This window comes from Bufo gargarizans, chromosome 10 (genome assembly GCF_014858855.1).
Source record: "Bufo gargarizans isolate SCDJY-AF-19 chromosome 10, ASM1485885v1, whole genome shotgun sequence".
Classification (NCBI taxonomy): Eukaryota; Metazoa; Chordata; class Amphibia; order Anura; family Bufonidae; genus Bufo; species Bufo gargarizans.
Genome location: NC_058089.1, coordinates 128619437 through 128647364, shown reverse-complemented (window position 1 = coordinate 128647364; position 27928 = coordinate 128619437). Strand labels below are relative to the sequence as shown.

Here is a 27928-nt window from a genome sequence, read left to right as displayed (position 1 = left end):
TCTCCATCCCGATCGTCTCCTAGCAACTGTGCGTGAAAATCGCACCGCATCCGCACTTGCTTGCGATTTTCACGCAGTCCCATTCACTTCTATGGGGCCTGAGTTGCGTGAAAAACAAAATAGAGCTTGCTGCGATTTTCATGCAACGCACAAGTGATGCGTGAAAATCACCGCTCATGTGCACAGCCCCATAGAAATGAATGGGTCCGGATTCACCTCACGCATTGCACCCGCGCGGAAAACTCGCCCGTGTGAAAGGGGCCTAAGAGATCACTTTCTAGAGGATCCTTTGACTCGCTGGCAGGCATGCTCAACCTGCGGCCCTCCAGCTGTTGCAAAACTACAAACTCCCAGCATGCCCGGACAGCCTACAGCAGGGCATTGTGGGAGTTGTAGTTTTACAACAGCTGGAGGGCCGCAGGTTGAGCATGCCTGCTCTAAGGTATACATTGATGAAATAGGGGTACCTCGCGGGGTGCCAAATGAGTTTAAGGCCCGAAATCCGATTGCAGCAGGGTTTAATCTGTATTCGTTTGGTGGGTAACAGTAAATAGGAATGTCGACTGGATTAATTATATCTATTATAATCAACAAAGCTTTGTTAATTATACAAGAGATGCGATAAAGGGCATGGAAGACCAACTGGGTCCCTCTTCTCCGGTGGCGTGGCAGAACAGGATGGCCCTGGATGTGTTACTGAGAGCGGAGGGGTCTGCAAGATGTTTGCTACTTTCTCGAATGATAAATTTATAAAAGGGGGAGGGGGGGGGGGGGGACTGTTAAATTTACTCTGTTTTCTAGAATTGCTCTTACCGGTAATAGTTTTTCTTGAACCCCATGACGGCACCCACGCGAGCGGGACCTCCCATCCAGGAGAGGAAACCTGACGAGATAAAGAGGTTCGCACCCCCACCACACCTGAGTGATTATAATAACCGAACTCCGAGGGCGAGCCAACCACCAAGAAGAAGAAGAAGGAATCAATTCAGTAACTCCCTAAGACTTAGGGCAGGGATGGGCAAACTGCGGCTCTCCAGCTGTTGTAAAACTACAAATCCCATCATGCCCTGCTGTAGGCTGATAGCTGTAGGCAGGAGACTAACTTAATCTAACTCAGAGTTTTTCCACTGTAGCAGAACTTCAGTGGTGTTTCTGGTGGATACTCAGACACTGTGTTTCAAAAGAGGCTGCTTTACCAAGAGCTGATCTACAAGAGCATTGGAGATATTCAGGAGGCTATCTGGAGGTGGACACAATCTAAACGAGTAAGATTTGTTTGTTTAAAATCTTTCCCCGCTTTACAATGGCAGACCTGGTTCTGTGCAGGAATTGTTGTGCTTTTATTTCAGGTTCCACTCTTCAGAGGTTTGGATGCTGTCTCACCTGTAGACCGCTCTCCATAATGCAGCAGGAAATTACCTTTTTGAAATATGAGATTTTTTAATTAACCACTAAACAAACTCAGGCTGAGAACGTTGCAATGCCACTGCCACAGAGGCCTCCTAGAAATGGAAGATGGGCTACTGTAGGTTCTGGTAGACTGAGAGTTGTGGATAGAAGACATGTCCCACAGTCTGTGGCTCTCCACAATTTATTTGCAGCACTTTTAGAGTGCAAGAGCAACATGGAGGATGGCTCAGGCACAGTGGGTGAGAAACAATCATCTCCCATGCCTAAAGTATGCAAGACTGCAGCCAAAGACTAAAAGGAGAATGTGAGGACTGATAGTAAGCAGCTGTTGGTGGGCGATTCCATCATAAGAGGTGTGAAGTTTGAGGAGAATGGTGTTGTGAGATGTCTCCCTGGTGCTACCGCTAGCATCTAATTCTTTGACTTGGCTAGGTGGTCTATATATCACACCTACACAAGTTACCTTATGATTATCAAGCTGCAAGGTAACCCAAACTGACTCTAAATTGTTCTCGCTAACTTGTATCAAATTAGATTTTATGCTATTTTCACATACAGGGCCACCCCTCCCCCCTTCTTGCCTTCTCTGTCTTTCCTGTATAGAGAGAACCCTGGTATTGATATATCCCAGTCATTACTCCCCTTGAACCACGTCTCAGTAACAGCCACTACAGCTATATTCTCAGATGCCATTATAGCCTCAAGTTTATTGATCTTATTCCCTAGACTGCGAGCATTTGTAGACAAGACTCTGAGCTTGTCATTTCTTAACCTTTGCGCTACTGGCATCTTCTGGCAACAGGCGTCGTCCCAGAAGATTGGAAATTAGCAAATGTTGTGCCCATTCACAAGAAAGGTAGTAAGGAGGAATCGGGCAACTATAGGCCAGTAAGCCTGACATCAATAGAGGGGAAATTAATGGAAACCATACTTAAGGAGAGGATTGTGGAACATCTAAAATCCCATGGATTGAAAGATTAAAAACAGCATGGGTTTACTTCAGGGAGATCATGTCAAACTAATCTTATAGATTTATTTGATTGGGTGACTAAAATAATAGATGGAGGAGGTGCAGTAGACATCGCTTATCTAGACTTTAGTAAGGCTTTTGATACTGTCCCACATAGAAGGCTTATCAATAAACTGCAGTCATTGGGCTTGGACTCCCATATTGTTGAATGGATTAGGCAGTGGCTGAGGGACAGGCAACAGAGGGTTGTAGTCAATGGAGTATATTCAGACCAAGGTCATGTTACCAGTGGGGTACCTCAGGGATCTGTTCTGGGGCCCATATTGTTTAATATCTTTATCAGCGACATTGCAGAAGGCCTCGATGGTAAGGTGGGTCTTTTTGCTGATGACACAAAGATTTGTAACAGGGTTGATGTTCCTGGAGGGATACACCAAATGGAAAAGGACTTAGAAAACTAGAAGAACGGTCAAAAATCTGGCAACTAAAATGTAATGTTGATAAGTGCGAGATAATGCACCTGGGGCGTAAAAACCCAAGAGCAGAATATACAACCAGTGACACAGTCCTAACCTCAGTATCTGAGGAAAGGGATTTAGGGATCATTATTTCAGAAGACTTAAAGGTAGGCAGACCATGTCACAGAGCAGCAGGAGATGCTAGCAGAATGCTGGGGTGTATAGGGAGAGGCATTACCAGTAGACAGAGGGGGGCGCTCAGGCCGCTCTACAGAGCACTAGTGAGACCTCATCTGGAGTATTGTGCTCAGTACTGGAGACCATATCTCCAGAAGGATACTGATACTTTGGAGAGAGTTCAGAGAAGAGCGACTAAACTGGTCCATGGATTGCAGGATAAAACTTACCAGGAAAGATGAAAGGACCTTAACATGTAGAGCTTGGAAGAAAGACGAGACAGAGGGGAGATGAGAGAGACTGCTAAATACATAAAGGGAAATCAACAAGGGAAAAGAGGAGAGAAGATTTACAAGAAGGAAAACTGCTACAAGAGGACAGAGTGTTACATTAGAGGGGCAAAGGGTTAACAGGAATATCAGGAAGTATTCCTTTACTGAGAGAGTAGTGGATGCATGGAATAGCCTTCCTGCAGAAGTGGCAGCTGCAAATCCAGTGGAGGAGGTTAAGCATGCATGGGATAGGCATAAGGCTATCCTTCATATAAGATAGGGCCGGGGCTATCCATAGTATTTAGTATATTGGGCAGACTAAATGGGCCACATGGTTCTTATCTGCCGACACATTCTAGGTTTCTATGTTTCAGACTGCTGACTGGGCATACTGGGAGTTATCGTTTTACAACAGCTGGAGAGCCGCAGTTTGCCCATCCCTGACTTAGGGGAATTAAAAAAACACACACACACATCAGATATTATTTTTGGGGAGGGAATTTGGGTGTGCCGCCATGGGTTTCAAGAAAAACAATTACAGGTAAGAGCAATTATTGTTTTCCATTTGTTTACTATACGGGTGAATGAAACTATATGGGACATTTCAACACTTTTGCTTTATGTATTTTCATTTCTATTATTTTTTATATCCTTATTTTATATTTTTATTAGTACTTCCCAATGTATATTTAATTATAAATACATTATATATACACCTTATTAACAATATATCTCTGTGAAAAATAGTCAATGAAGGACTTACTGTATTCAAAATCTGTAAGGAATGAAAATAAAACAAGAAACGCAACAAAGACGCAACAAAGACGCTCTACCCTTTTTAGGACAACATCAGAATTGGGACACCATATTTGCCTAGATGCTAATGGAAGCAATAAATACTAATAAAGGGACACTTTCTCAGGATCCAGTTCTGGTTTTATACCTAATTTTGAAGATTCGGATTCCACTTTTTAGAGCCAACCTACATGAAAGGGGAACTGGAAATGACAGACTTTAAGCCACTGATGAAGGAGCAAGAAGCAAAAAGCGTTTGGCGTTATTCTGTGTCTTCCAGCTAGAAGTCCGGACCAAGTGAAGCACACAGACATTTTGCTATAATAGCGCTAATACTTCTACCGCTCATCCTCTGTGCACGGAACACTAATCACCTGACCTCCGGTGCGATCACGTGATCGCACCAAACAGCGCGCGGAGATACAGAAACAAACACTGCGGCATACACGGCTCTCTGGCGTCCACCCCAAATACAGGAGTGCGGTCAGAGCCTCAGCCGGGGCATATATTATGTATCCGCAAACAGTTGGAATCTGCCATCAGAATAATGGGATTTGAACGCCATCTGAACACTGAGCATTTAGTATACGGCCGGTAGCTACGTGGTTTGATCCTATTAGATATTATATTTCCTTAAGGACGTGTTGGATGCCATTTTCACACATATATATATACACACACACACACACACACAAGACCAACATATCTGGACTCTGAGGATATCCTGAGGACCGAGTATTCATGTATTTGATCTGTGTGAAGCGTATGCGAGGCGGCTTTACATTACCTTACTGGCTCCTATATACGATACACAGATAGTGTTCTATTCTGTATCCAGCAGATATGAAATAACCGTATATTTACATAACCTTCTTTTTGGTCTTGGGGAGATTTCGTTATCCATGATTTTATTAGAGGTGTAGTTTATTTTTTTTGTTTTTTACTCTATGTACTCAGCTTATATTTGATTATAGAAATACGAGGAGTGAAAAGTTTTAAATAAACCGTGTTTCCTACAGCGATCCGTATTCGGTGTTCCTGCCGGAATCCCGCGACGCTAGTGTGAAAGCACCTGAACTGCGAATATGGTAATAAATCTAGTTCAAACCAGTTTTCATTATGCCTTAAGATTTTCTATATAAACTCGTCTTTGACGACATACGGCAGACATTCGGCTGCACCGCCATACAGCGCGTCCGTATCTACTTATATAAGAGCAAAGAGAAATTACCTCCTTTTAACCTTAAATTCAGACGACATCGTGATCCTTCCTTGGTAAAGAAAATTCTTTTGACACCTGGGCTGGGAGGCTGGGATCTATTGGGATCCCTTGGGAGAAAGAGCAATCCAAGTAGAATCCTGGGGAAGAAAAGATGTGATCTATGGGGATCCTTTGGAAGGATTTGAGCTCTGGAGGAAGGCAGAGGTGCATACAGTGGGGTGTAGGTATACTGAGGATATATACAGTGGGGTGTAGGTATATCAGGGGTCTATATGGTGGGGAGTAGGTATATCTGGGGGGTATATATGGTGGGTATATAAGGTGAGGTGTAGGTATATGGGGGTATGTATATTTGAGGGTATATACAGTGGAGTGTAGGTAAATCAGAGATATATGCAGTGGGGTCGAAAAGTATATTAGGGGTATACACAGCGGGCGTATGTATATTTGGGGGTATATACAGTGGAGTGTAGGTAAATTGGGGATATATGCAGTGGGGTGTAGGAATATCTGGGGAGTATATACGGTGGGGTGTAGGAATATAGGGAGTATACAAAGTGGGGTGTAGGTGTATCGGGGGTATATCTGGTGGGTATATAAGGTGAGGTGTAGGTAAATTTGGGATATATGCGGTGAGGTTGTAGGAATATCTGGGGAGTATATACGGTGGGATATAGGTATATATGGTAGGGGGTAGGTATATGGGGTATACACTGGGGTGTAGGTGTATCTGGTGGGTATATAAGGTGAGGTGTATCGGGGGTATCTCTGGGGGGTATATACGGTGAGGTGTAGCTATATCTGGGGGGTATATACGGTGAGGTGTAGCTATATCTGGGGGGTATATACGGTGAGGTGTAGCTATATGGGGGGTATATACGGTGAGGTGTAGCTATATGGAGGGTATATACGGTGGCGTGTAGCTATAAGGGGGTATATACGGTGAGGTGTAGCTATATGGGGGGTATATACAGTGAGGTGTAGCTATATGGGGGGTATATACGGTGAGGTGTAGCTATATGGGGGGTATATGCGGTGAGGTGTAGCTATATGGGGGGTATATGCGGTGAGGTGTAGCTATATGGGGGGTATATGCGGTGAGGTGTAGCTATATGGGGGGTATATACGGTGGGGTGTAGCTATATGGGGGGTATATACGGTGAGGTGTAGCTATATGGGGGGTATATACGGTGAGGTGTAGCTATATGGGGGGTATATGCGGTGAGGTGTAGCTATATGGGGGGTATATACGGTGAGGTGTAGCTATATGGGGGGTATATACGGTGAGGTGTAGCTATATGGGGGGTATATACGGTGGGGTGTAGCTATATGGGGGGTATATACGGTGAGGTGTAGCTATATGGGGGGTATATACGGTGAGGTGTAGCTATATGGGGGGTATATACGGTGAGGTGTAGCTATATGGGGGGTATATACGGTGAGGTGTAGCTATATGGGGGTATATACGGTGAGGTGTAGCTATAAGGGGGTATATACGGTGAGGTGTAGCTATATGGGGGTATATACGGTGAGGTGTAGCTATATGGGGGGTATATACGGTGGCGTGTAGGCACATGGGGGGGGGTATGAATATATGGGGGGACATATAAAAGCACGTACCGCACAGCAGCCGGACCCTCCCCGGTACCGGCACCGCCGCTCAGGCCTTTGTCTGTCCGTCCCTCCTCTTCTTATCTCCGGCTCATCCCTGGACCACACCAGCCCCCTCCGTCCAGCCGCGGCGCACATCACAAGCTCCGCGAACAGCGAGCCGCGGCCTCCTCGGGACTTCTGGGAAATGTAGTCCCGCCTCCCTGACAACGGCATCCTACCAGTGAGCACTGCGCTCAGATAAAACTACGACTCCCAACTCTTCTGGAGGGGGGCGCCGTGCTCTGCTGCGCGCTGCATTCTGGTCATTGTAGTCCACTACGCGAACATCCCTATTGTAACCCACATTATCCACTGAAGACCGGACTACAAATCCCAGAAGCGCCCGAGACTGAAGGAATTCTGGCTGGTCTGGATAACGGGACCCAGCGCGGGGATCTGGCGCACAGCTCGTCCATTCATAGCAAGAGCACGGACTGCGGGAGGCGGAGGGCACACACCGTAACCGGGACTCTGCACACAGCTCTGCAGAACTGACAGGAAGTCACTTCAGACAGATTCCTGAGAGGCAGAAGATCCCGTCAATAAGAAGTGATCAATATACTAACAGGAGCCAATCACCGATCAGTATACCTCAGGGGAGATCGCCGATCCATATCGGGGGGGGGGGGGATTACTGATTCATATACTGAGGGGAGATAACAATCCATATACCGAGGAGGAGATCGCTGATCCATACTGAGGGGGATCGCTGATCCATACTGAGGGGGATTGCCGATCCATATACTGAGGGAGATCACTGGTCCATATGCCGGGGTGGAGAAAGCCGAAGCTTATACTGAAGGAGATCGCCGGTCCATATACTGAGGGGGAGAGCACTGATCCATATACTGAGAGAGATCGCTGGTCCACATACTGAGGAAGATCGCCGTCCATATACTGAGGAAGATCGCCGGTCCATATACTGAGGAAGATCGCTGGTCCACATACTGAGGAAGATCGCCGTCCATATACTGAGAAAGATCGCCGTCCATATACTGAGAAAGATCGCCGTCCATATACTGAGGCAGATCGCCGGTCCATATACTGAGGCAGATCGCCGGTCCATATACTGAGGAAGATCGCCGGTCCATATACTGAGGAAGATCGCCGGTCCATATACTGAGGAAGATCGCCGGTCCACATACTGAGGAAGATCGCCGTCCATATACTGAGAAAGATCGCCGGTCCATATACTGAGGAAGATCGCCGGTCCATATACTGAGGAAGATCGCCGTCCATATACTGAGAAAGATCGCCGTCCATATACTGAGGCAGATCGCCGGTCCATATACTGAGGAAGATCGCCGGTCCATATACTGAGGAAGATCGCCGGTCCATATACTGAGGAAGATCGCCGTCCATATACTGAGGAAGATCGCCATCCATCAACTGAGGAAGATCGCCGTCCATCAACTGAGGAAGATCGCCGTCCATCAACTGAGGAAGATCGCCGTCCACATACTGAGGAAGATCGCTGGTCCATATACTGAGGAAGATCGCCGTCCATATACTGAGGAAGATCGCCGTCCACATACTGAGGAAGATCGCTGGTCCATATACTGAGGAAGATCGCCGTCCATATACTGAGGAAGATCGCCGTCCATATACTGAGGCAGATCGCCGGTCCATATACTGAGGCAGATCGCCGGTCCATATACTGAGGAAGATCGCCGGTCCATATACTGAGGAAGATCGCCGGTCCATATACTGAGGAAGATCGCCGGTCCACATACTGAGGAAGATCGCCGTCCATATACTGAGAAAGATCGCCGGTCCATATACTGAGGAAGATCGCCGGTCCATATACTGAGGAAGATCGCCGTCCATATACTGAGAAAGATCGCCGTCCATATACTGAGGCAGATCGCCGGTCCATATACTGAGGAAGATCGCCGGTCCATATACTGAGGAAGATCGCCGGTCCATATACTGAGGAAGATCGCCGTCCATATACTGAGGAAGATCGCCATCCATCAACTGAGGAAGATCGCCGTCCATCAACTGAGGAAGATCGCCGTCCATCAACTGAGGAAGATCGCCGTCCACATACTGAGGAAGATCGCTGGTCCATATACTGAGGAAGATCGCCGTCCATATACTGAGGAAGATCGCCGTCCACATACTGAGGAAGATCGCTGGTCCATATACTGAGGAAGATCGCCGTCCATATACTGAGGAAGATCGCCGGTCCATATACTGAGGAAGATCGCCGTCCATATACTGAGGAAGATCGCCGTCCATATACTGAGGAAGATCGCCGTCCATATACTGAGGAAGATCGCCGTCCATATACTGAGGAAGATCGCCGTCCATATACTGAGGAAGATCGCCGTCCATATACTGAGGAAGATCGCCGGTCCATATACTGAGGAAGATCGCCGTCCATATACTGAGGGAGATCGCCGTCCATATACTGAGGAAGATCGCCGTCCATATACTGAGGAAGATCGCCGTCCATATACTGAGGAAGATCGCCGGTCCATATACTGAGGAAGATCGCCGGTCCATATACTGAGGAAGATCGCCGTCCATATACTGAGGAAGATCGCCGTCCATATACTGAGGAAGATCGCCGGTCCATATACTGAGGAAGATCGCCGGTCCATATACTGAGGAAGATCGCCGGTCCATATACTGAGGAAGATCGCCGTCCATATACTGAGGGAGATCGCCGATCAATATACCGAGGAGGAGAGCACTGATCCATATACTGAGGGGGATCGCTGATCCATACTGAGGGGGATCGCTGATCCATACTTAGGGGGATTGCCGATCCATATACTGAGGGAGATCACTGGTCCATATGCCGGGGTGGAGAGAGCCGATCCTTATACTGAGGGAGATCGCCGGTCCATATACTGAGGCGGAGAGCACTGATCCATATACTGAGAGAGATCGCTGGTCCACATACTGAGGGGGATCGCCGATCCATATACCGAGAGGGAGAGCATTGATCCATATTCTGAGGGAGATCACCAATCCATATACTGAGGGGGATCGCCAGTCCATATACCGAGAGGGAAATAGCCGGTCCATATATACTGAGGGAGATCGCCGGTCCATATACTGAGGGAGATCGCCGGTTCATATACTGAGGGAGATCGCTGATCCATATACTGAGGGAGATCGCTGGTCCATATACCGAGAGGGAGAGCGCTGATCCATATACCAAGGGGAGAGCACTGATCCATATACTGAGGGGGATCGCCGGTCCATATACTGAGGGAGATCGCCGATCCATATACTGAGGGGGATCGCCGGTCCATATACTGAGGGAGATCGCCGGTCCATATACTGAGAGGGAGATCGCCGGTCCATATACCGAGAGGGAGATCGCCGGTCCATATACCGAGAGGGAGATCGCCGGTCCATATACCGAGAGGGAGATCGCCGGTTCATATACCGAGAGGGAAATCGCTGGTCCATATACCGAGAGGGAGATCGCCGGTCCATATACTAAGGGGAAGAGCACTGATCCATATACTGAGGGAGATCGCTGGTCCATATACTGAGGGGGATCGCCGGTCCATATACTGAGGAGGATCTCCGTCCATATACTGAGGGTGAGAGCACTGATCCATATACCGGGGGGGAAGAAGGCGATCGCCGACCCATAGACCGAGGGGAGATCGCCGACCCATAGACCGAGGGGAGATCTCCGACCCATAGACCGAGGGGAGATGTCCGACCCATAGACCGAGGGGAGATGTCCGACCCATAGACATAGGGGAGATGTCCGACCCATAGACCGAGGGGAGATGTCCGACCCATAGACCGAGGGGAGATCTCCGACCCATAGACCGAGGGGAGATCGCCGACCCATAGACCGAGGGGAGATCTCCGACCCATAGACCGAGGGGAGATCGCCGACCCATAGACCGAGGGGAGATCTCCGACCCATAGACCGAGGGGAGATCGCCGACCCATAGACCGAGGGGAGATTGCCGACCCATAGACCGAGGGGAGATCTCCGACCCATAGACCGAGGGGAGATCTCCGACCCATAGACCGAGGGGAGATCTCCGACCCATAGACCGAGGGGAGATCGCCGACCCATAGACCGAGGGGAGATAGGATTAGATACACAGCTCAGCAGACGGTATCACAGGATAGGATTAGATACACAGCTCAGCAGACGGTATCACAGGATAGGATTAGATACACAGCTCAGCAGACAGTATTACATAGGATTAGATACACAGCTCAGCAGACAGTATTACATAGGATTAGATACTGTGGCTCAGCAGACGGTATCACACTATAGGATTAGATACAGTGTCTCAGCAGACGGTATCGCACTATAGGATTAGATACAGTGGCTCAGCAGACGGTATCGCACTATAGGATTAGATACAGTGGCTCAGCAGACGGTATCGCACTATAGGATTAGATACAGTGGCTCAGCAGACGGTATCGCACTATAGGTTTAGATACAGTGGCTCAGAAGACGGTATCGCACTATAGGATTAGATACAGTGGCTCAGCAGACTGTATCGCACTATAGGATTAGATACAGTGGCTCAGCAGACGGTATCGCACTATAGGATTAGATACAGTGGCTCAGCAGACGGTATCGCACTATAGGATTAGATACAGTGGCTCAGCAGACGGTATCGCACTATAGGATTAGATACAGTGGCTCAGAAGACGGTATCGCACTATAGGATTAGATACAGTGGCTCAGCAGACTGTATCGCACTATAGGATTAGATACAGTGGCTCAGCAGACGGTATCGCACTATAGGATTAGATACAGTGGCTCAGCAGACGGTATCGCACTATAGGATTAGATACAGTGTTTCAGCAGACGGTATCGCACTATAGGATTAGATACAGTGGCTCAGCAGACGGTATCGCACTATAGGATTAGATACAGTGGCTCAGCAGACGGTATCGCACTATAGGATTAGATACAGTGGCTCAGCAGACGGTATCGCACTATAGGATTAGATACAGTGGCTCAGCAGACGGTATCGCACTATAGGATTAGATACAGTGGCTCAGCAGACGGTATCGCACTATAGGATTAGATACAGTGGCTCAGCAGACGGTATCGCACTATAGGATTAGATACAGTGGCTCAGCAGACGGTATCGCACTATAGGATTAGATACAGTGGCTCAGCAGACGGTATCGCACTATAGGATTAGATACAGTGGCTCAGCAGACGGTATCGCACTATAGGATTAGATACAGTGGCTCAGCAGACGGTATCGCACTATAGGATTAGATACAGTGGCTCAGCAGACGGTATCGCACTATAGGATTAGATACAGTGGCTCAGCAGACGGTATCGCACTATAGGATTAGATACAGTGGCTCAGCAGACGGTATCGCACTATAGGATTAGATACAGTGGCTCAGCAGACGCTATCGCACTATAGGATTAGATACAGTGGCTCAGCAGACGGTATCGCACTATAGGATTAGATACAGTGTCTCAGCAGAGGTATCACACTATAGGATTAGATAGTGGCTCAGCAGACGGTATCACTATAGGATTAGATACAGTGGCTCAGCAGACGGTATCACTATAGGATTAGATACAGTGGCTCAGCAGACGGTATCGCACTATAGGATTAGATACAGTGGCTCAGCAGGCGGTATCGCACTATAGGATTAGATACAGTGGCTCAGCAGACGGTATCGCACTATAGGATTAGATACAGTGGCTCAGCAGACGGTATCGCACTATAGGATTAGATACAGTGTCTCAGCAGACGGTATCGCACTATAGGATTAGATACAGTGGCTCAGCAGACGGTATCACACTATAGGATTAGATACAGTGGCTCAGCAGACGGTATCGCACTATAGGATTAGATACTGTGGCTCAGCAGACGGTATCGCACTATAGGATTAGATACAGTGGCTCAGCAGACGGTATCGCACTATAGGATTAGATACAGTGGCTCAGCAGACGGTATCGCACTATAGGATTAGATACAGTGGCTCAGCAGACGGTATCGCACTATAGGATTAGATACAGTGGCTCAGCAGACGGTATCGCACTATAGGATTAGATACAGTGGCTCAGCAGACGGTATCGCACTATAGGATTAGATACAGTGGCTCAGCAGACGGTATCGCACTATAGGATTAGATACAGTGGCTCAGCAGACGGTATCGCACTATAGGATTAGATACAGTGGCTCAGCAGACGGTATCGCACTATAGGATTAGATACAGTGTCTCAGCAGAGGTATCACACTATAGGATTAGATACAGTGGCTCAGCAGACGGTATCACTATAGGATTAGATACAGTGGCTCAGCAGACGGTATCACTATAGGATTAGATACAGTGGCTCAGCAGACGGTATCGCACTATAGGATTAGATACAGTGGCTCAGCAGACGGTATTGCACTATAGGATTAGATACAGTGGCTCAGCAGACGGTATCGCACTATAGGATTAGATACAGTGGCTCAGCAGACGGTATCGCACTATAGGATTAGATACAGTGGCTCAGCAGACGGTATCGCACTATAGGATTAGATACAGTGGCTCAGCAGACGGTATCGCACTATAGGATTAGATACAGTGGCTCAGCAGACGGTATCGCACTATAGGATTAGATACAGTGGCTCAGCAGACGGTATCGCACTATAGGATTAGATACAGTGTCTCAGCAGACGGTATCGCACTATAGGATTAGATACAGTGGCTCAGCAGACGGTATCGCACTATAGGATTAGATACAGTGGCTCAGCAGACGGTATCGCACTATAGGATTAGATACTGTGGCTCAGCAGACGGTATCGCACTATAGGATTAGATACAGTGGCTCAGCAGACGGTATCGCACTATAGGATTAGATACAGTGGCTCAGCAGACGGTATCGCACTATAGGATTAGATACAGTGGCTCAGCAGACGGTATCGCACTATAGGATTAGATACAGTGGCTCAGCAGACGGTATCGCACTATAGGATTAGATACACAGGCTCAGCAGACGGTATCACACTATAGGATTAGATACAGTGGCTCAGCAGACGGTATCGCACTATAGGATTAGATACAGTGTCTCAGCAGACGGTATCGCACTATAGGATTAGATACAGTGGCTCAGCAGACGGTATCGAACTATAGGATTAGATACTGTGGCTCAGCAGACGGTATCGCACTATAGGATTAGATACAGTGTCTCAGCAGACGGTATCGCACTATAGGATTAGATACAGTGGCTCAGCAGACGGTATCGCACTATAGGATTAGATACAGTGGCTCAGCAGACGGTATCGCACTATAGGATTAGATACAGTGGCTCAGCAGACGGTATCGCACTATAGGATTAGATACAGTGGCTCAGCAGACGGTATCGCACTATAGGATTAGATACAGTGGCTCAGCAGACGGTATCGCACTATAGGATTAGATACAGTGTCTCAGCAGACGGTATCGCACTATAGGATTAGATACAGTGGCTCAGCAGACGGTATCGCACTATAGGATTAGATACAGTGGCTCAGCAGACGGTATCGCACTATAGGATTAGATACTGTGGCTCAGCAGACGGTATCGCACTATAGGATTAGATACAGTGGCTCAGCAGACGGTATCGCACTATAGGATTAGATACAGTGGCTCAGCAGACGGTATCGCACTATAGGATTAGATACACAGGCTCAGCAGACGGTATCGCACTATAGGATTAGATACAGTGGCTCAGCAGACGGTATCGCACTATAGGATTAGATACAGTGTCTCAGCAGACGGTATCGCACTATAGGATTAGATACAGTGGCTCAGCAGACGGTATCGAACTATAGGATTAGATACAGTGGCTCAGCAGACGGTATCGCACTATAGGATTAGATACAGTGGCTCAGCAGACTGTATCGCACTATAGGATTAGATACAGTGGCTCAGCAGACGGTATCGCACTATAGGATTAGATACAGTGGCTCAGCAGACGGTATCGCACTATAGGATTAGATACAGTGGCTCAGCAGACGGTATCGCACTATAGGATTAGATACAGTGGCTCCGCAGACGGTATCGCACTATAGGATTAGATACAGTGGCTCAGCAGACGGTATCGCACTATAGAATTAGATACAGTGTCTCAGCAGACGGTATCGCACTATAGGATTAGATACAGTGGCTCAGCAGACGGTATCGCACTATAGGATTAGATACAGTGGCTCAGCAGACGGTATCGCACTATAGGATTAGATACAGTGGCTCAGCAGACGGTATCGCACTATAGGATTAGATACAGTGGCTCAGCAGACGGTATCGCACTATAGGATTAGATACAGTGGCTCAGCAGACGGTATCGCACTATAGGATTAGATACAGTGGCTCAGCAGACGGTATCGCACTATAGGATTAGATACAGTGGCTCAGCAGACGGTATCGCACTATAGGATTAGATACAGTGGCTCAGCAGACGGTATCGCACTATAGGATTAGATACAGTGGCTCAGCAGACGGTATCGCACTATAGGATTAGATACAGTGGCTCAGCAGACGGTATCGCACTATAGGATTAGATACAGTGGCTCAGCAGACGGTATCGCACTATAGGATTAGATACAGTGGCTCAGCAGACGGTATCGCACTATAGGATTAGATACAGTGGCTCAGCAGACGGTATCGCACTATAGGATTAGATACAGTGGCTCAGCAGACGGTATCGCACTATAGGATTAGATACAGTGGCTCAGCAGACGGTATCGCACTATAGGATTAGATACAGTGGCTCAGCAGACGGTATCGCACTATAGGATTAGATACAGTGGCTCAGCAGACGGTATCGCACTATAGGATTAGATACAGTGGCTCAGCAGACGGTATCGCACTATAGGATTAGATACAGTGGCTCAGCAGACGGTATCACACTATAGGATTAGATACAGTGGCTCAGCAGACGGTATCGCACTATAGGATTAGATACAGTGTCTCAGCAGACGGTATCGCACTATAGGATTAGATACAGTGTCTCAGCATACGGTATCGCACTATAGGATTAGATACTGTGGCTCAGCAGACGGTATCACACTATAGGATTAGATACTGTGGCTCAGCAGACGGTATCGCACTATAGGATTAGATACAGTGGCTCAGCAGACGGTATCGCACTATAGGATTAGATACAGTGGCTCAGCAGACGGTATCGCACTATAGGATTAGATACAGTGGCTCAGCAGACGGTATCACACTATAGGATTAGATACAGTGGCTCAGCAGACGGTATCGCACTATAGAATTAGATACAGTGGCTCAGCAGACGGTATCGCACTATAGGATTAGATACTGTGGCTCAGCAGACGGTATCGCACTATAGGATTAGATACAGTGTCTCAGCAGACGGTATCGCACTATAGGATTAGATACAGTGGCTCAGCAGACGGTATCGCACTATAGGATTAGATACAGTGGCTCAGCAGACGGTATCGCACTATAGGATTAGATACAGTGGCTCAGCAGACGGTATCGCACTATAGGATTAGATACTGTGGCTCAGCAGACGGTATCGCACTATAGGATTAGATACAGTGTCTCAGCAGACGGTATCGCACTATAGGATTAGATACTGTGGCTCAGCAGACGGTATCGCACTATAGGATTAGATACAGTGGCTCAGCAGGCGGTATCGCACTATAGGATTAGATACAGTGGCTCAGCAGACGGTATCGCACTATAGGATTAGATACAGTGGCTCCGCAGACGGTATCGCACTATAGGATTAGATACAGTGGCTCAGCAGACGGTATCACACTATAGGATTAGATACAGTGGCTCAGCAGACGGTATCGCACTATAGGATTAGATACAGTGGCTCAGCATACGGTATCGCACTATAGGATTAGATACAGTGGCTCAGCAGACGGTATCGCACTATAGGATTAGATACAGTGGCTCAGCAGACGGTATCGCACTATAGGATTAGATACAGTGGCTCAGCAGACGGTATCGCACTATAGGATTAGATACAGTGGCTCAGCAGACGGTATCGCACTATAGGATTAGATACAGTGGCTCAGCAGACGGTATTGCACTATAGGATTAGATACAGTGGCTCAGCAGACGGTATCGCACTATAGGATTAGATACAGTGGCTCAGCAGACGGTATCGCACTATAGGATTAGATACAGTGGCTCAGCAGACGGTATCGCACTATAGGATTAGATACAGTGGCTCAGCAGACGGTATCGCACTATAGGATTAGATACAGTGGCTCAGCAGACGGTATCACACTATAGGATTAGATACAGTGGCTCAGCAGACGGTATCACACTATAGGATTAGATACAGTGTCTCAGCAGACGGTATCACACTATAGGATTAGATACAGTGACTCAGCAGACGGTATCACACTATAGGATTAGATACAGTGGCTCAGCAGACGGTATCACACTATAGGATTAGATACAGTGGCTCAGCAGACGGTATCACACTATAGGATTAGATACAGTGTCTCAGCAGACGGTATCACACTATAGGATTAGATACAGTGACTCAGCAGACGGTATCACACTATAGGAGTAGATACAGTGTCTCAGCAGACAGTATCGCACTATAGGATTAGATACAGCAGACGGTATCACACTATAGGATTAGATACAGCAGACGGTATCGCACTATAGGATTAGATACAGTGGCTCAGCAGACGGTATCGCACTATAGGATTAGATACAGTGGCTCAGCAGACGGTATCGCACTATAGGATTAGATACAGTGGCTCAGCAGACGGTATCGCACTATAGGATTAGATACAGTGGCTCAGCAGACGGTATCACACTATAGGATTAGATACAGTGGCTCAGCAGACGGTATCGCACTATAGGATTAGATACAGTGGCTCAGCAGACGGTATCACACTATAGGATTAGATACAGTGTCTCAGCAGAGGTATCACACTATAGGATTAGATACAGTGGCTCAGCAGACGGTATCGCACTATAGGATTAGATACAGTGGCTCAGCAGACGGTATCGCACTATAGGATTAGATACAGTGTCTCAGCAGAGGTATCACACTATAGGATTAGATACAGTGGCTCAGCAGACGGTATCGCACTATAGGATTAGATACAGTGGCTCAGCAGACGGTATCGCACTATAGGATTAGATACAGTGGCTCAGCAGACGGTATCGCACTATAGGATTAGATACAGTGTCTCAGCAGACGGTATCGCACTATAGGATTAGATACAGTGACTCAGCAGACGGTATCGCACTATAGGATTAGATACAGTGTCTCAGCAGACGGTATCGCACTATAGGATTAGATACAGTGACTCAGCAGACAGTATCACACTATAGAATTAGATACAGTGGCTCAGCAGACGGTATCGCACCTGCCTGTGACCGCTCATTATACCGGGGTGATTTTCTGTCATGTATTTCTGCCGGATGAAGAGCAGAGACTGATCACTGCACATGCGTAGTAATGTTTGAAGAAAAAAAAAAACTACAGTTCCCAGGAGGCCTCACGCGGTCATGTGATCACTTGCAAGTTGCAGCTGATCTCCGAGTTGAGGTGTCTTACTGAGCGGGTGCTGACCCGTGATAGATCCGCCTGTGTGATACCGGGGAGCGGGCTGTGATTGTGCGCCTGGAGCCCCGGCAGACGACATCTCACCACCGGTGACCGGAGCCCTGCTGCAGGATCGGGATGGACACGGAATGGACGGTGCTGCTGCTCACCTGTCAGCACAAGGACAGCGCCCAGGCCTTCCAGAGAGGTGAGAGCAGCATACACAAAACAGCAGCAGAATAGTGAGCGCAGCTCTGGAGTGTAATACAGGATGTAACTCAGGATCAGTAATGTATGTACACAGTGACTGCACCAGCAGAATAGTGAGTGCAGCTCTGGAGTATAATACAGGATGTAACTCGGGATCAGTACAGGATAAGTAATGTATGTACACACTGACTCCACCAGCAGAATAGTGAGTGCAGCTCTGGAGTATATAACAGGATGTAACTCAGGATCAGTACAGGATCAGTAATGTATGTACACAGTGACTGCACCAGCAGAATAGTGAGTGCAGCTCTGGAGTATAATACAGGATGTAACTCGGGATCAGTACAGGATAAGTAATGTATGTACACAGTGACTGCACCAGCAGAATAGTGAGTGCAGCTCTGGGGTATAATACAGGATGTAGCTCAGGATCAGTACAGGATAAGTAATGCATGTACACAGTGACAGCACCAGCAGAATAGTGAGTGCAGCTCTGGGGTATAATACAGGATGTAGCTCAGGATCAGTACAGGATAAGTAATGTATGTACGCAGTGACTGCACCAGCAGAATAGTGAGTGCAGCTCTGGAGTATAATACAGGATGTAACTCAGGATCAGTCCAGGATAAGTAATGTATGTACACAGTGACTGCACCAGCAGAATAGTGAGTGCAGCTCTGGAGTATAATACAGGATGTAACTCTGGATCAGTACAGGATAAGTAATGTATGTACACAGTGACTGCACCAGCAGAATAGTGAGCGCAGCTCTGGAGTATAATGCAGGATGTAACTCAGGATCAGTACAGGATAAGTAATGTATGTACACGGTGACTGCACCAGCAGAATAGTGAGTGCAGCTCTGGGGTATAATACAGGATGTAGCTCAGGATCAGTACAGGATAAGTAATGTATGTACGCAGTGACTGCACCAGCAGAATAGTGAGTGCAGCTCTGGAGTATAATACAGGATGTAACTCAGGATCAGTCCAGGATAAGTAATGTATGTACACAGTGACTGCACCAGCAGAATAGTGAGTGCAGCTCTGGAGTATAATACAGGGTGTAACTGAGGATCAGTACAGGATAAGTAATGTGTGTACACAGTGACTGCACCAGCAGAATAGTGAGTGCAGCGCTGGAGTATAATACAGGATGTAACTCAGGATCAGTACAGGATAAGTAATGTGTGTACACAGTGACTGCACCAGCAGAATAGTGAGTGCAGCTCTGGAGTGTAATACAGGATGTAACTCAGGATCAGTACAGGATAAGTAATGTATGTACACAGTGGCTGCACCAGCAGAATAGTGAGTGCAGCTCTGGGGTATAATACAGGATGTAACTCAGGATCAGTACAGGATAAGTAATGTATGTACACAGTGACTGCACCAGCAGAATAGTGAGTGCAGCTCTGGAGTATAATACAGGATGTAGCTCAGGATCAGTCCAGGATAAGTAATGTATATACACAGTGACTCCACCAGCAGAATAGTGAGTGCAGCTCTGGAGTATAATACAGGATGTAACTCAGGATCAGTACAGGATAAGTAATGTATTTACACAGTGACTGCACCAGCAGAATAGTGAGTGCAGCTCTGGAGTATAATACAGGATATACCTCAGGATCAGTACAGGATAAGTAATGTATGTACACAGTGACTGCACCAGCAGAATAGTGAGTGCAGCTCTGGAGTATAATACAGGATGTATCTCAGGATCAGTACAGGATAAGTAATGTATGTACACAGTGACTGCACCAGCAGAATATGCTGGAGATTTATTAAAACCGATGTAAAGAGAAGCAGCCAATCAGATTCCACCATTCATCTTCCAAAGGAGTTCTGAAAAATAAAAAGTGGAATCTGGTTGTTATGGGTAACTAAGCCCGTTTTCCTTTGCACCAGTTTTGATAAATCTTCCCTGCATCTTCCATTTTTCCTCCCAGAACTTGAGATCAGACAGCGCCGGGGTGTTCTGCCCGCCGAGACGCTCATACTGACTGTGGAAGACCCGCAGGGTCACGTGGGGAGTGGGGGTGCCACCCTGAATGCGCTCCTGGTGGCTGCAGAGCATCTGAGTGCCCGGGCTGGATACACGGTGAGGTGGAGGGTCTGTGGGTCACGCCCTTTAGACACACGCTCCTGTGTTCCTGATGCCTCTTTCTTTGCAGGTAGTTTCCTCTGATGTCCTGCAGGGGGCGCGTCTGCTGATCCTGCACACGGTGAGTGCTGAGGTTGGGAGGGTGACCGCCCGGCTGAGCCTGAGGAGACCTTGCCCTTCTGTTCCAGGGCCGGGATTTCCTCTTTGATGACTGTGGACGAGGTTTAACCGCCCTCCCTGTGGAGGATCCCCTGACGGCAGTGGATTCTGTCACCTGTAACATGGACAGCCTGCTGAGCACACTGAGGCACCAGGTGAGGCACGAGGTCTGAGTGGTCCTTGGATGTAACTGAATTGTCCATAACCTCGGATGTATTCTTGTGCTCCCCCAGCTGTGTCCAGAGTCTCCTCCCGGTGTGTGGATCTGCAGCACGGACATGACACTGACCCTTCACACCAAGCCCCGTGAGTTCAGTCTAATTATCTAACCGCCATCCTCTGATCCCCTCCACACACTGCCCATGGTTGGCCCGAGACCATCCCCCGACCTCCCCTCCAACCACTGCTCGCTCCTGTCCTCAGACCTCCCCTCCAACCACTGCTCGCCTCAGGCCTCATGTCCAACCACTGCTCACCCCCCATCCTCGGGCCTTCTGTCCAACCACTGCTCGCCCCACGTCCTCAGGCCTCATGTCCAACCACTGCTCGCCCCCCCCGTCCTCAGGCCTCCTGTCCAACCACTGCTCGCCCCACGTCCTCAGGCCTCATGTCCAACCACTGCTCCCCCCCCCCGTCCTCAGGCCTCCTGTCCAACCACTGCTCGCCTCAGGCTTCATGTCCAACCACTGCTCACCCCCCGTCCTCGGACCTTCTGTCCAACCACTGCTCTCCCCCCGTCCTCGGACCTTCTGTCCAACCACTGCTCGCCCCCCCGTCCTCGGGCCTCCTGTCCAACCACTGCTCGCCCCCCGTCCTCGGGCCTCCTGTCCAACCACTGCTCGCCCCCCGTCCTCGGGCCTCCTGTCCAACCACTGCTCTCCCCCCGTCTTCGGGCCTCCTGTCCAACCACTGCTCTCCCCCCGTCCTCGGGCCTCCTGTCCAACCACTGCTCGCCCCCCGTCCTCGGGCCTTCTGTCCAACCACTGCTCGCCCCCCCGTCCTCGGGCCTCCTGTCCAACCACTGCTCTCCCCCCCGTCCTCGGGCCTCCTGTCCAACCACTGCTCTCCCCTCGTCCTCGGGCCTCCTGTCCAACCACTGCTCTCCCCCCGTCCTCGGGCCTCCTGTCCAACCACTGCTCGCCCCCCGTCTGTCCAACCACTGCTCTCCCCCCGTCCTCGGGCCTCCTGTCCAACCACTGCTCTCCCCCCGTCCTCGGGCCTCCTGTCCAACCACTGCTCGCCCCCCGTCCTCGGGCCTCCTGTCCAACCACTGCTCGCCCCCCGTTCTCGGGCCTCCTGTCCAACCACTACTTGCCCCCCCCCCCCCCCGTCCTCGGACCTTCTGTCCAACCACTACTTGCCCCCCGTCATCAGACTTCTCCTCCAACCACTGCTCGCTCCTGTCCCCTGACCTCCTCTCCAACCACTTATTGCTCCCGGCCTCTGACCTCCTATCCAACCACTGATCAACCCTGGCCTCTGACCTCCCCTCCAACCATCGCTCGAAACCTCTCTCCCCTACAGACTTCCGGACCCCTTTCAGCTGCACTCACCCCCAGCCTCCATTTCTGCTCCCCCTGCTTCTTGCCCTCAGCCCCCTCCTCTCCACCCGACACTGGCGCCTCCGCTCCTCGTCTCTCATCAGACCTCATTGTGCAGGAATTAACTGGACGGATTTCCGGGGGGCTCGTGTCTTCTCGCTGCCAGGAACCCCAGAATATGCCAGGAACCATGGTGTGTACCGGACGGATGGGCAGGTAAGTGGAGGTGCACCCTCCGTCTCCCGATATTTAGTGACCACGGTCTGACTGTCCATTTCATTCTTACAGGGGATCGTGAGAGACATTGTGTACCGCGGCTCCACCGAGCAGATCCTGGCCTGTCTCCAGGACTCGCAGCACGTTCCACTGGTAGTGCCACAGTCTCGCATGATCTGCCAGCTTAGACTATCTCCCCTCTGTCTGATCTCAGCAGTCTCTTATTCTCCCCCTTTTTCTCTGATATCAACTGTCTCTGTCCACTCTTTAGTCTCCGCTGTCTTATTTTCTCTCGCTCCATTCCCAGCTGTCTCTTATTGTCCACGGCAGTCTCTCACCTCTCTAGTTTCAGCTGTCTCTCTGATTCTCGTCCCGTTTCCTGTTCTCTCGCAGGTCTCCGGCATCGTCTTCCTTTCCACAGAGACTGCAGAGAGTTTCCTCAGCACTCTCGCTGTGGCCCCTCTGGATGGCTGTACATACCAAGGTCTAGATTCTGGGGCCGAGCCCCTTGAGGTGACTGTGTGGACTTGTGTGTGACGTGTGTCTCATGCCCGGGGGTGAAGGGGGTCCTCAAAGCTGACAGTCACACTCGTTCACAGGTGTCTCTGTTCCTGGACATTCTGATGAGCATGTGTCACGATGTCACTGAAGAGACCTTCCTGTGCGGAGGCCGTCCCATCAACCAGAAGTTAAGGAACGCACGGTCTGTCCTGTGGAGGGAGCTGCATGACCTCCCCCTCAGTATGGGTAGGTGGAACATTCAGGCAGGACCCCCAGGAGGGCCCCTCAGGGGGAACGGCGCAGGTGATGACCGCTCTCCTACGCGTTTCTGCCCGCAGTCTACATCCCAGACGGCAGCTACGAGTACCTGTCCCCGTGCGCCCGAGATCACATTGCTAATATGGTCAGATTGGCCTCATCCGGGGGCAACCACTTAAAGATGGCGCACTGCTCGGTTACGGTATGGCTGGCATTTTAACCCTTAAGCTGAATATATCGGAATGGATTGATTGCTTGTGGTGTAACGTGCAGAGGGTTTACAGATGTTGTGTCTGTAGCATCCAGAGCTGGTAGAAGATGGAAGCTGCGTGATCAACAGCCGCCTGCGCGGAGAGGTCACCGTGTCCCGGGGAAGTGTGATTCAGAACTGTCACCTACAGGTAAAGCACCCACCACTGCCACCAGTCTTCATGTCACCACGCCTCCTCTGGTTCTAATGGCTCCTCCCATTTGGCGGTATCTTCACTCTTTGTCACCACTCGCGGTCCCTTCACCCACTTACCACTCCTTGCCACCCTTTCTCCAGTCCACATCCCCCCCCTATTGCCGCCCCTCGAGTCATGTCCATCCTTTCTCCCATCTGGCAGGGTCCCCTGGGTGTGGGCAGCGGGTGCCTCCTGACTGGCATTGACCCCTCGGCCTCCTCAGCTCTTCAAGGTTGTCACCTGAAGGATGTTATTCTACAAGCACATTCCATCCGAGTGCAGTCCCTGCCATTGATGGTGTACAGTCTTCTGGGGACAGAGGACCACCTCGAGGTACTGACCAACATCTGGTTCCTGCCGGCTGAGGGTAGTAGTTGTAGATGACACCTGATGCCACTGTATGTTGTGTGCTGCAGCTCCCAGCTGAGGGGGGATCGCCCTCATTTCTCAATATACCTTGGAGTGAATTCTTTCAGCGTACCGGGATTTGGTAAGCGGTGGGCGCAGCTTGTGGCTCCCGGGCATCTGCCGCCCCCGGTGAATATTGAGTGTTTTCTGCTTTGTTGGCAGCGAGAGCGACCTGTGGGGTTATGAGGGCAGCAGTAAGCCGAGCGTGTTAACTGCTCCCCTGTTCCCCGTCCTTCACCCCTCTCACACACTGGGAGTGGGGGATGTCCTGTGGTTCCTCAGTCCAAAGACCCAGAGCACTCAGCAGCACCTTCAGCGCTGGCGCAGCTCCTGGCGCATGTCTTGGCAGCAGATCCGGCGGCATCTTGACCAGGAGGGAACATTACAGGCTCGCAGGGAGCTGTTCTTCAGCCAGGCTCAGGACAAAGTGCAGAGGATCCTCCTGGGCAGGGAGGAGAGGAGTCTGATGCCCATCATCCGAGCGGCAGTGGTGGAGGGCACCCATCACAAGCTGCTAGACACATTGGACACTGGTAAGACCCCGACACCTCACCCCCCAGACAGAAAGATGCCAGCGGAAAACTGCTAATATTTCTTATTGCAGTGGCCTCTGTGACAGGTGATGCTGGCGTGGCTGCCCGGGCCCTCGCCTGTGTGGCTGACCTCCTGGGCTGTATGGCGGGCAGGGAAGGAGGACTGAGGAGTGGGCCGGCTGCTAACAAGGCCTGGGCTGCTGCCTACCTGCTGCTGGAAAAAGGCAATGTGACGCAGGGTGTGACACTGCTGGCCGAAGAGCGCGGAAGGTGGCTGCACAGGTAACAGTCTTACAGGGGTTGAAGAAGAAAGCTGCAGAACACAAGGGTGACCTGCAACAGTCAGACGCTCTGCAGGACTCAGATTCAGCGCTTATACTGAGGAGGGCTCGTACTCAGCTCTGCCGTTCTGCAGGGCTCATACTCGGCTGTGGTGCTCCGCAGGGCTCAAATTCAACGCTGTTACTGCACAGGGCTCGTGCTCAGCTGTGGCGCTCTGCAGGACCACTCCTCGGCTGCGGCGCTCCCCAGGGCTCAGGCTAGGCTGCGGCGCTCCCCAGGGCTCAGGCTCGGCTGCGGCGCTCCCCAGGGCTCAGGCTCGGCTGCGGCGCTCCCCAGGGCTCAGGCTCGGCTGCGGCGCTCCCCAGGGCTCAGGCTCGGCTGCGGCGCTCCCCAGGGCTCAGGCTCGGCTGCGGCGCTCCCCAGGGCTCAGGCTCGGCTGCGGCGCTCCCCAGGGCTGATAGTCAGCTGTGGTGTTCTGCAGGGCTGATAGTCAGCTGTGGTGTTCTGCAGGGCTGATAGTCAGCTGTGGTGTTCTGCAGGGCTCATGCTCGGCTGTGGCGCTCCCCAGGGCTCAGGCTCGGCTGTGGCGCTCCCCAGGGCTGATAGTCAGCTGTGGTGTTCTGCAGGGCTGATAGTCAGCTGTGGTGTTCTGCAGGGCTCTTGTTCGCCTCTGGTGCTCCGCAGGACTCATTCATCACTCTGTAGACTGCACTGTTCTGGTGTAGTTGTCATATGCCTTTTATGAGCTTCCCTCCCCACAGACCGGCCATGCTGATCCGCGCTGCTCGTCATTATGAAGGAGCGGAGCAGATTTTAATTCGCAGAGCAGTGATGTCTTCTTTTAAGTTTATATCTGTTGGTGATAAGGAGCTGCCTCGTCAGGGTCGGTGGTTGACTGCAGAGTGTCCAGCGCGCATCGATATGTCAGGTAAGTTATGAGAGTGACCCCCCTCTCAGCTGCCTGTATAGTCACAGGACCAGTAACGTTGCTTCTGTTTGTTGTTAGGAGGCTGGAGCGACACCCCTCCGATCACATATGAGCATGGTGGGGCGGTAGTCAACGTGGCCATACTGGTGGATGGTCAGAGGCCCATAGGCGCTCGAGCTCGACGGATCCCTGAGCCCCTGCTTCGTCTCCACAGTAAGAGTGGCCCTCCCGGAGCTGAAATCCGCACGCAGCTGACATGTGGGAGTCTGGCCGAGCTGCAGGATTACTGCCAGCCTCAGGCTCCAGGTGACACAAGGCGCAGACATCCTGATAGGAGCTGACATTTCCAGAGCTGCCATTTGTCATGTTGTCTCTGTCTGCTCAGGGGCGTTACTGAAAGCCGCCTTCATCTGCTCGGGGACGGTGAACCTGACGTGCGAGAAGCCCTTGTCTGAACAACTTGCTGAGAGGTACGGTGGTGGGTTTGAGCTGCAGACGTGGTCTAACCTGCCACACGGATCTGGTTTGGGTAAGTGATGCACCGGACCCTGCGTCCACCATTGCTCTGCTATTTCACGCCTCAGGTTTGTCCACGTTGCATGCAGATTTCACCCTTTGCGCTGCAAATCAGCAGCCAAATCTGCAGGCCACACAAGTGGATATCAAGGCACATTCGCTGTGGTGTAAAATTACGCCGCATGTGAATTTACCTGTACTGCGCTCTCCGGGGTCCATGCGGTCATCTCCCATGTGCTTCTCCTGCAGGAACGAGCAGCATCCTGGCTGGGGCAGTAATGGCGGTGCTGTATGAGGTATCGGGGAGGTCAGTGGACTCCCAATCTCTGATCCATGCCGTTCTTCACCTGGAGCAGGTGCTTACGACAGGTATGGCGTCTACTGTGCATGGCTACATTGCATGGATTAGGGTCCATCTCCATCTATTTCGTGTCAGGGGGCGGCTGGCAGGACCAGGTTGGGGGGCTGATTCCGGGAGTGAAGATCGGCCGCTCAGCACCAGAACTTCCTCTTCATGTAACGGCTGAGCAGCTCCAGTTGCCTGATGGGTTCTTGGAGAAGTTGAACCAACATCTCCTACTTGTGTATACAGGAAAGACCCGCCTCGCCCGCAATCTGCTGCAGGTAATGTGCATCTGCCACCCTGACCCCGTGCCATCTTATGTTACCTGGCAGGTGACCTCGTGTAGGAAGTCTCAGATTTGTGTCTACTGCATCTTTCCCTCAGGATGTTCTCAGAAATTGGTATGCTCGCCTCCCCGATATCCTGCAGAACGTGGACGCACTGGTGAACAACGCGGGACTCTGTGCGGAGTCCTTCCAAAGAGGTGAGGCGTCCCACCACAGCTATGGGGGGGGCAGCCCCGTCCTGTGTCTTGTAATGGATTCTGTGTATGGTGTCTGTCTGCAGGGGACATGCAGCTACTTGGACGCTGCCTCTCCACATACTGGCAGCAGAAGAAGTGCATGGCGCCCGGCTGTGAGCCGCTGGCGGTACGGAGGATAATGGACTTGTTGGAGCCTCACGTGCACGGGCAGAGCCTGGCAGGGGCTGGTGGAGGCGGCTTCCTCTATATACTGACCAAAGAGCCAAACCAGAGGGCCATTCTGCAGAGCCTGCTGGAGGGGACACAGGTATCTGACCCCACACAGCGATGGAGGAGTCCGCGCACCTCCATCAGCATCGCCTCTGACCTCTGCTGTTTTCTAGGGCCTGGAGCGATGCAGCATCCATACTGTACAGGTGGAGACAGAGGCTTTCGCGGTTCGGCTGGAGTCTGATGGAGGCGTCTGAATGGAGAGGGGGCCAGATGACAACCGGTTGGCGAGACATGGAGCCCAGGATGTGAAGGGTTGGGATGAGGGGCTGTGGTGGTGCAGGGG

The 27928-nt window shown here is 50.4% G+C and overlaps 2 protein-coding genes across 3 annotated transcripts in view; one reads left to right on the top strand and one right to left on the bottom strand.

The window, feature by feature from the left end:
• The window catches only part of ST3GAL2 (ST3 beta-galactoside alpha-2,3-sialyltransferase 2), a 43303-nt gene extending 36235 nt beyond the window's left edge, over positions 1 to 7068 (bottom strand). For both annotated transcript variants that reach the window (XM_044269666.1, XM_044269665.1), the window contains exons 1-2: positions 6925 to 7068; positions 5314 to 5441 (exon numbers count right to left, since the gene is read on the bottom strand). The gene's annotated coding sequence lies outside the window, so the exon portion shown is untranslated. The remainder of the gene's footprint in view (positions 1 to 5313; positions 5442 to 6924) is intronic.
• Positions 7069 to 18420: 11352 nt separating this feature from the next.
• On the top strand, positions 18421 to 27897 carry FCSK (fucose kinase). The gene is made up of 23 exons (XM_044270472.1): positions 18421 to 18653; positions 20603 to 20754; positions 20828 to 20878; positions 20946 to 21071; positions 21150 to 21222; positions 22576 to 22673; positions 22746 to 22826; positions 23067 to 23186; positions 23273 to 23420; positions 23513 to 23634; positions 23732 to 23833; positions 24041 to 24211; positions 24295 to 24368; positions 24449 to 24819; positions 24891 to 25101; positions 25863 to 26029; positions 26108 to 26335; positions 26415 to 26558; positions 26795 to 26914; positions 26982 to 27169; positions 27273 to 27372; positions 27456 to 27679; positions 27756 to 27897. Exons 1-23 carry the CDS (start codon positions 18584 to 18586, stop codon positions 27837 to 27839), a joined length of 3225 nt encoding a protein of 1074 aa, XP_044126407.1. The 5' UTR covers positions 18421 to 18583; the 3' UTR covers positions 27840 to 27897.
• The last annotated feature ends 31 nt before the right edge of the window (positions 27898 to 27928 follow it).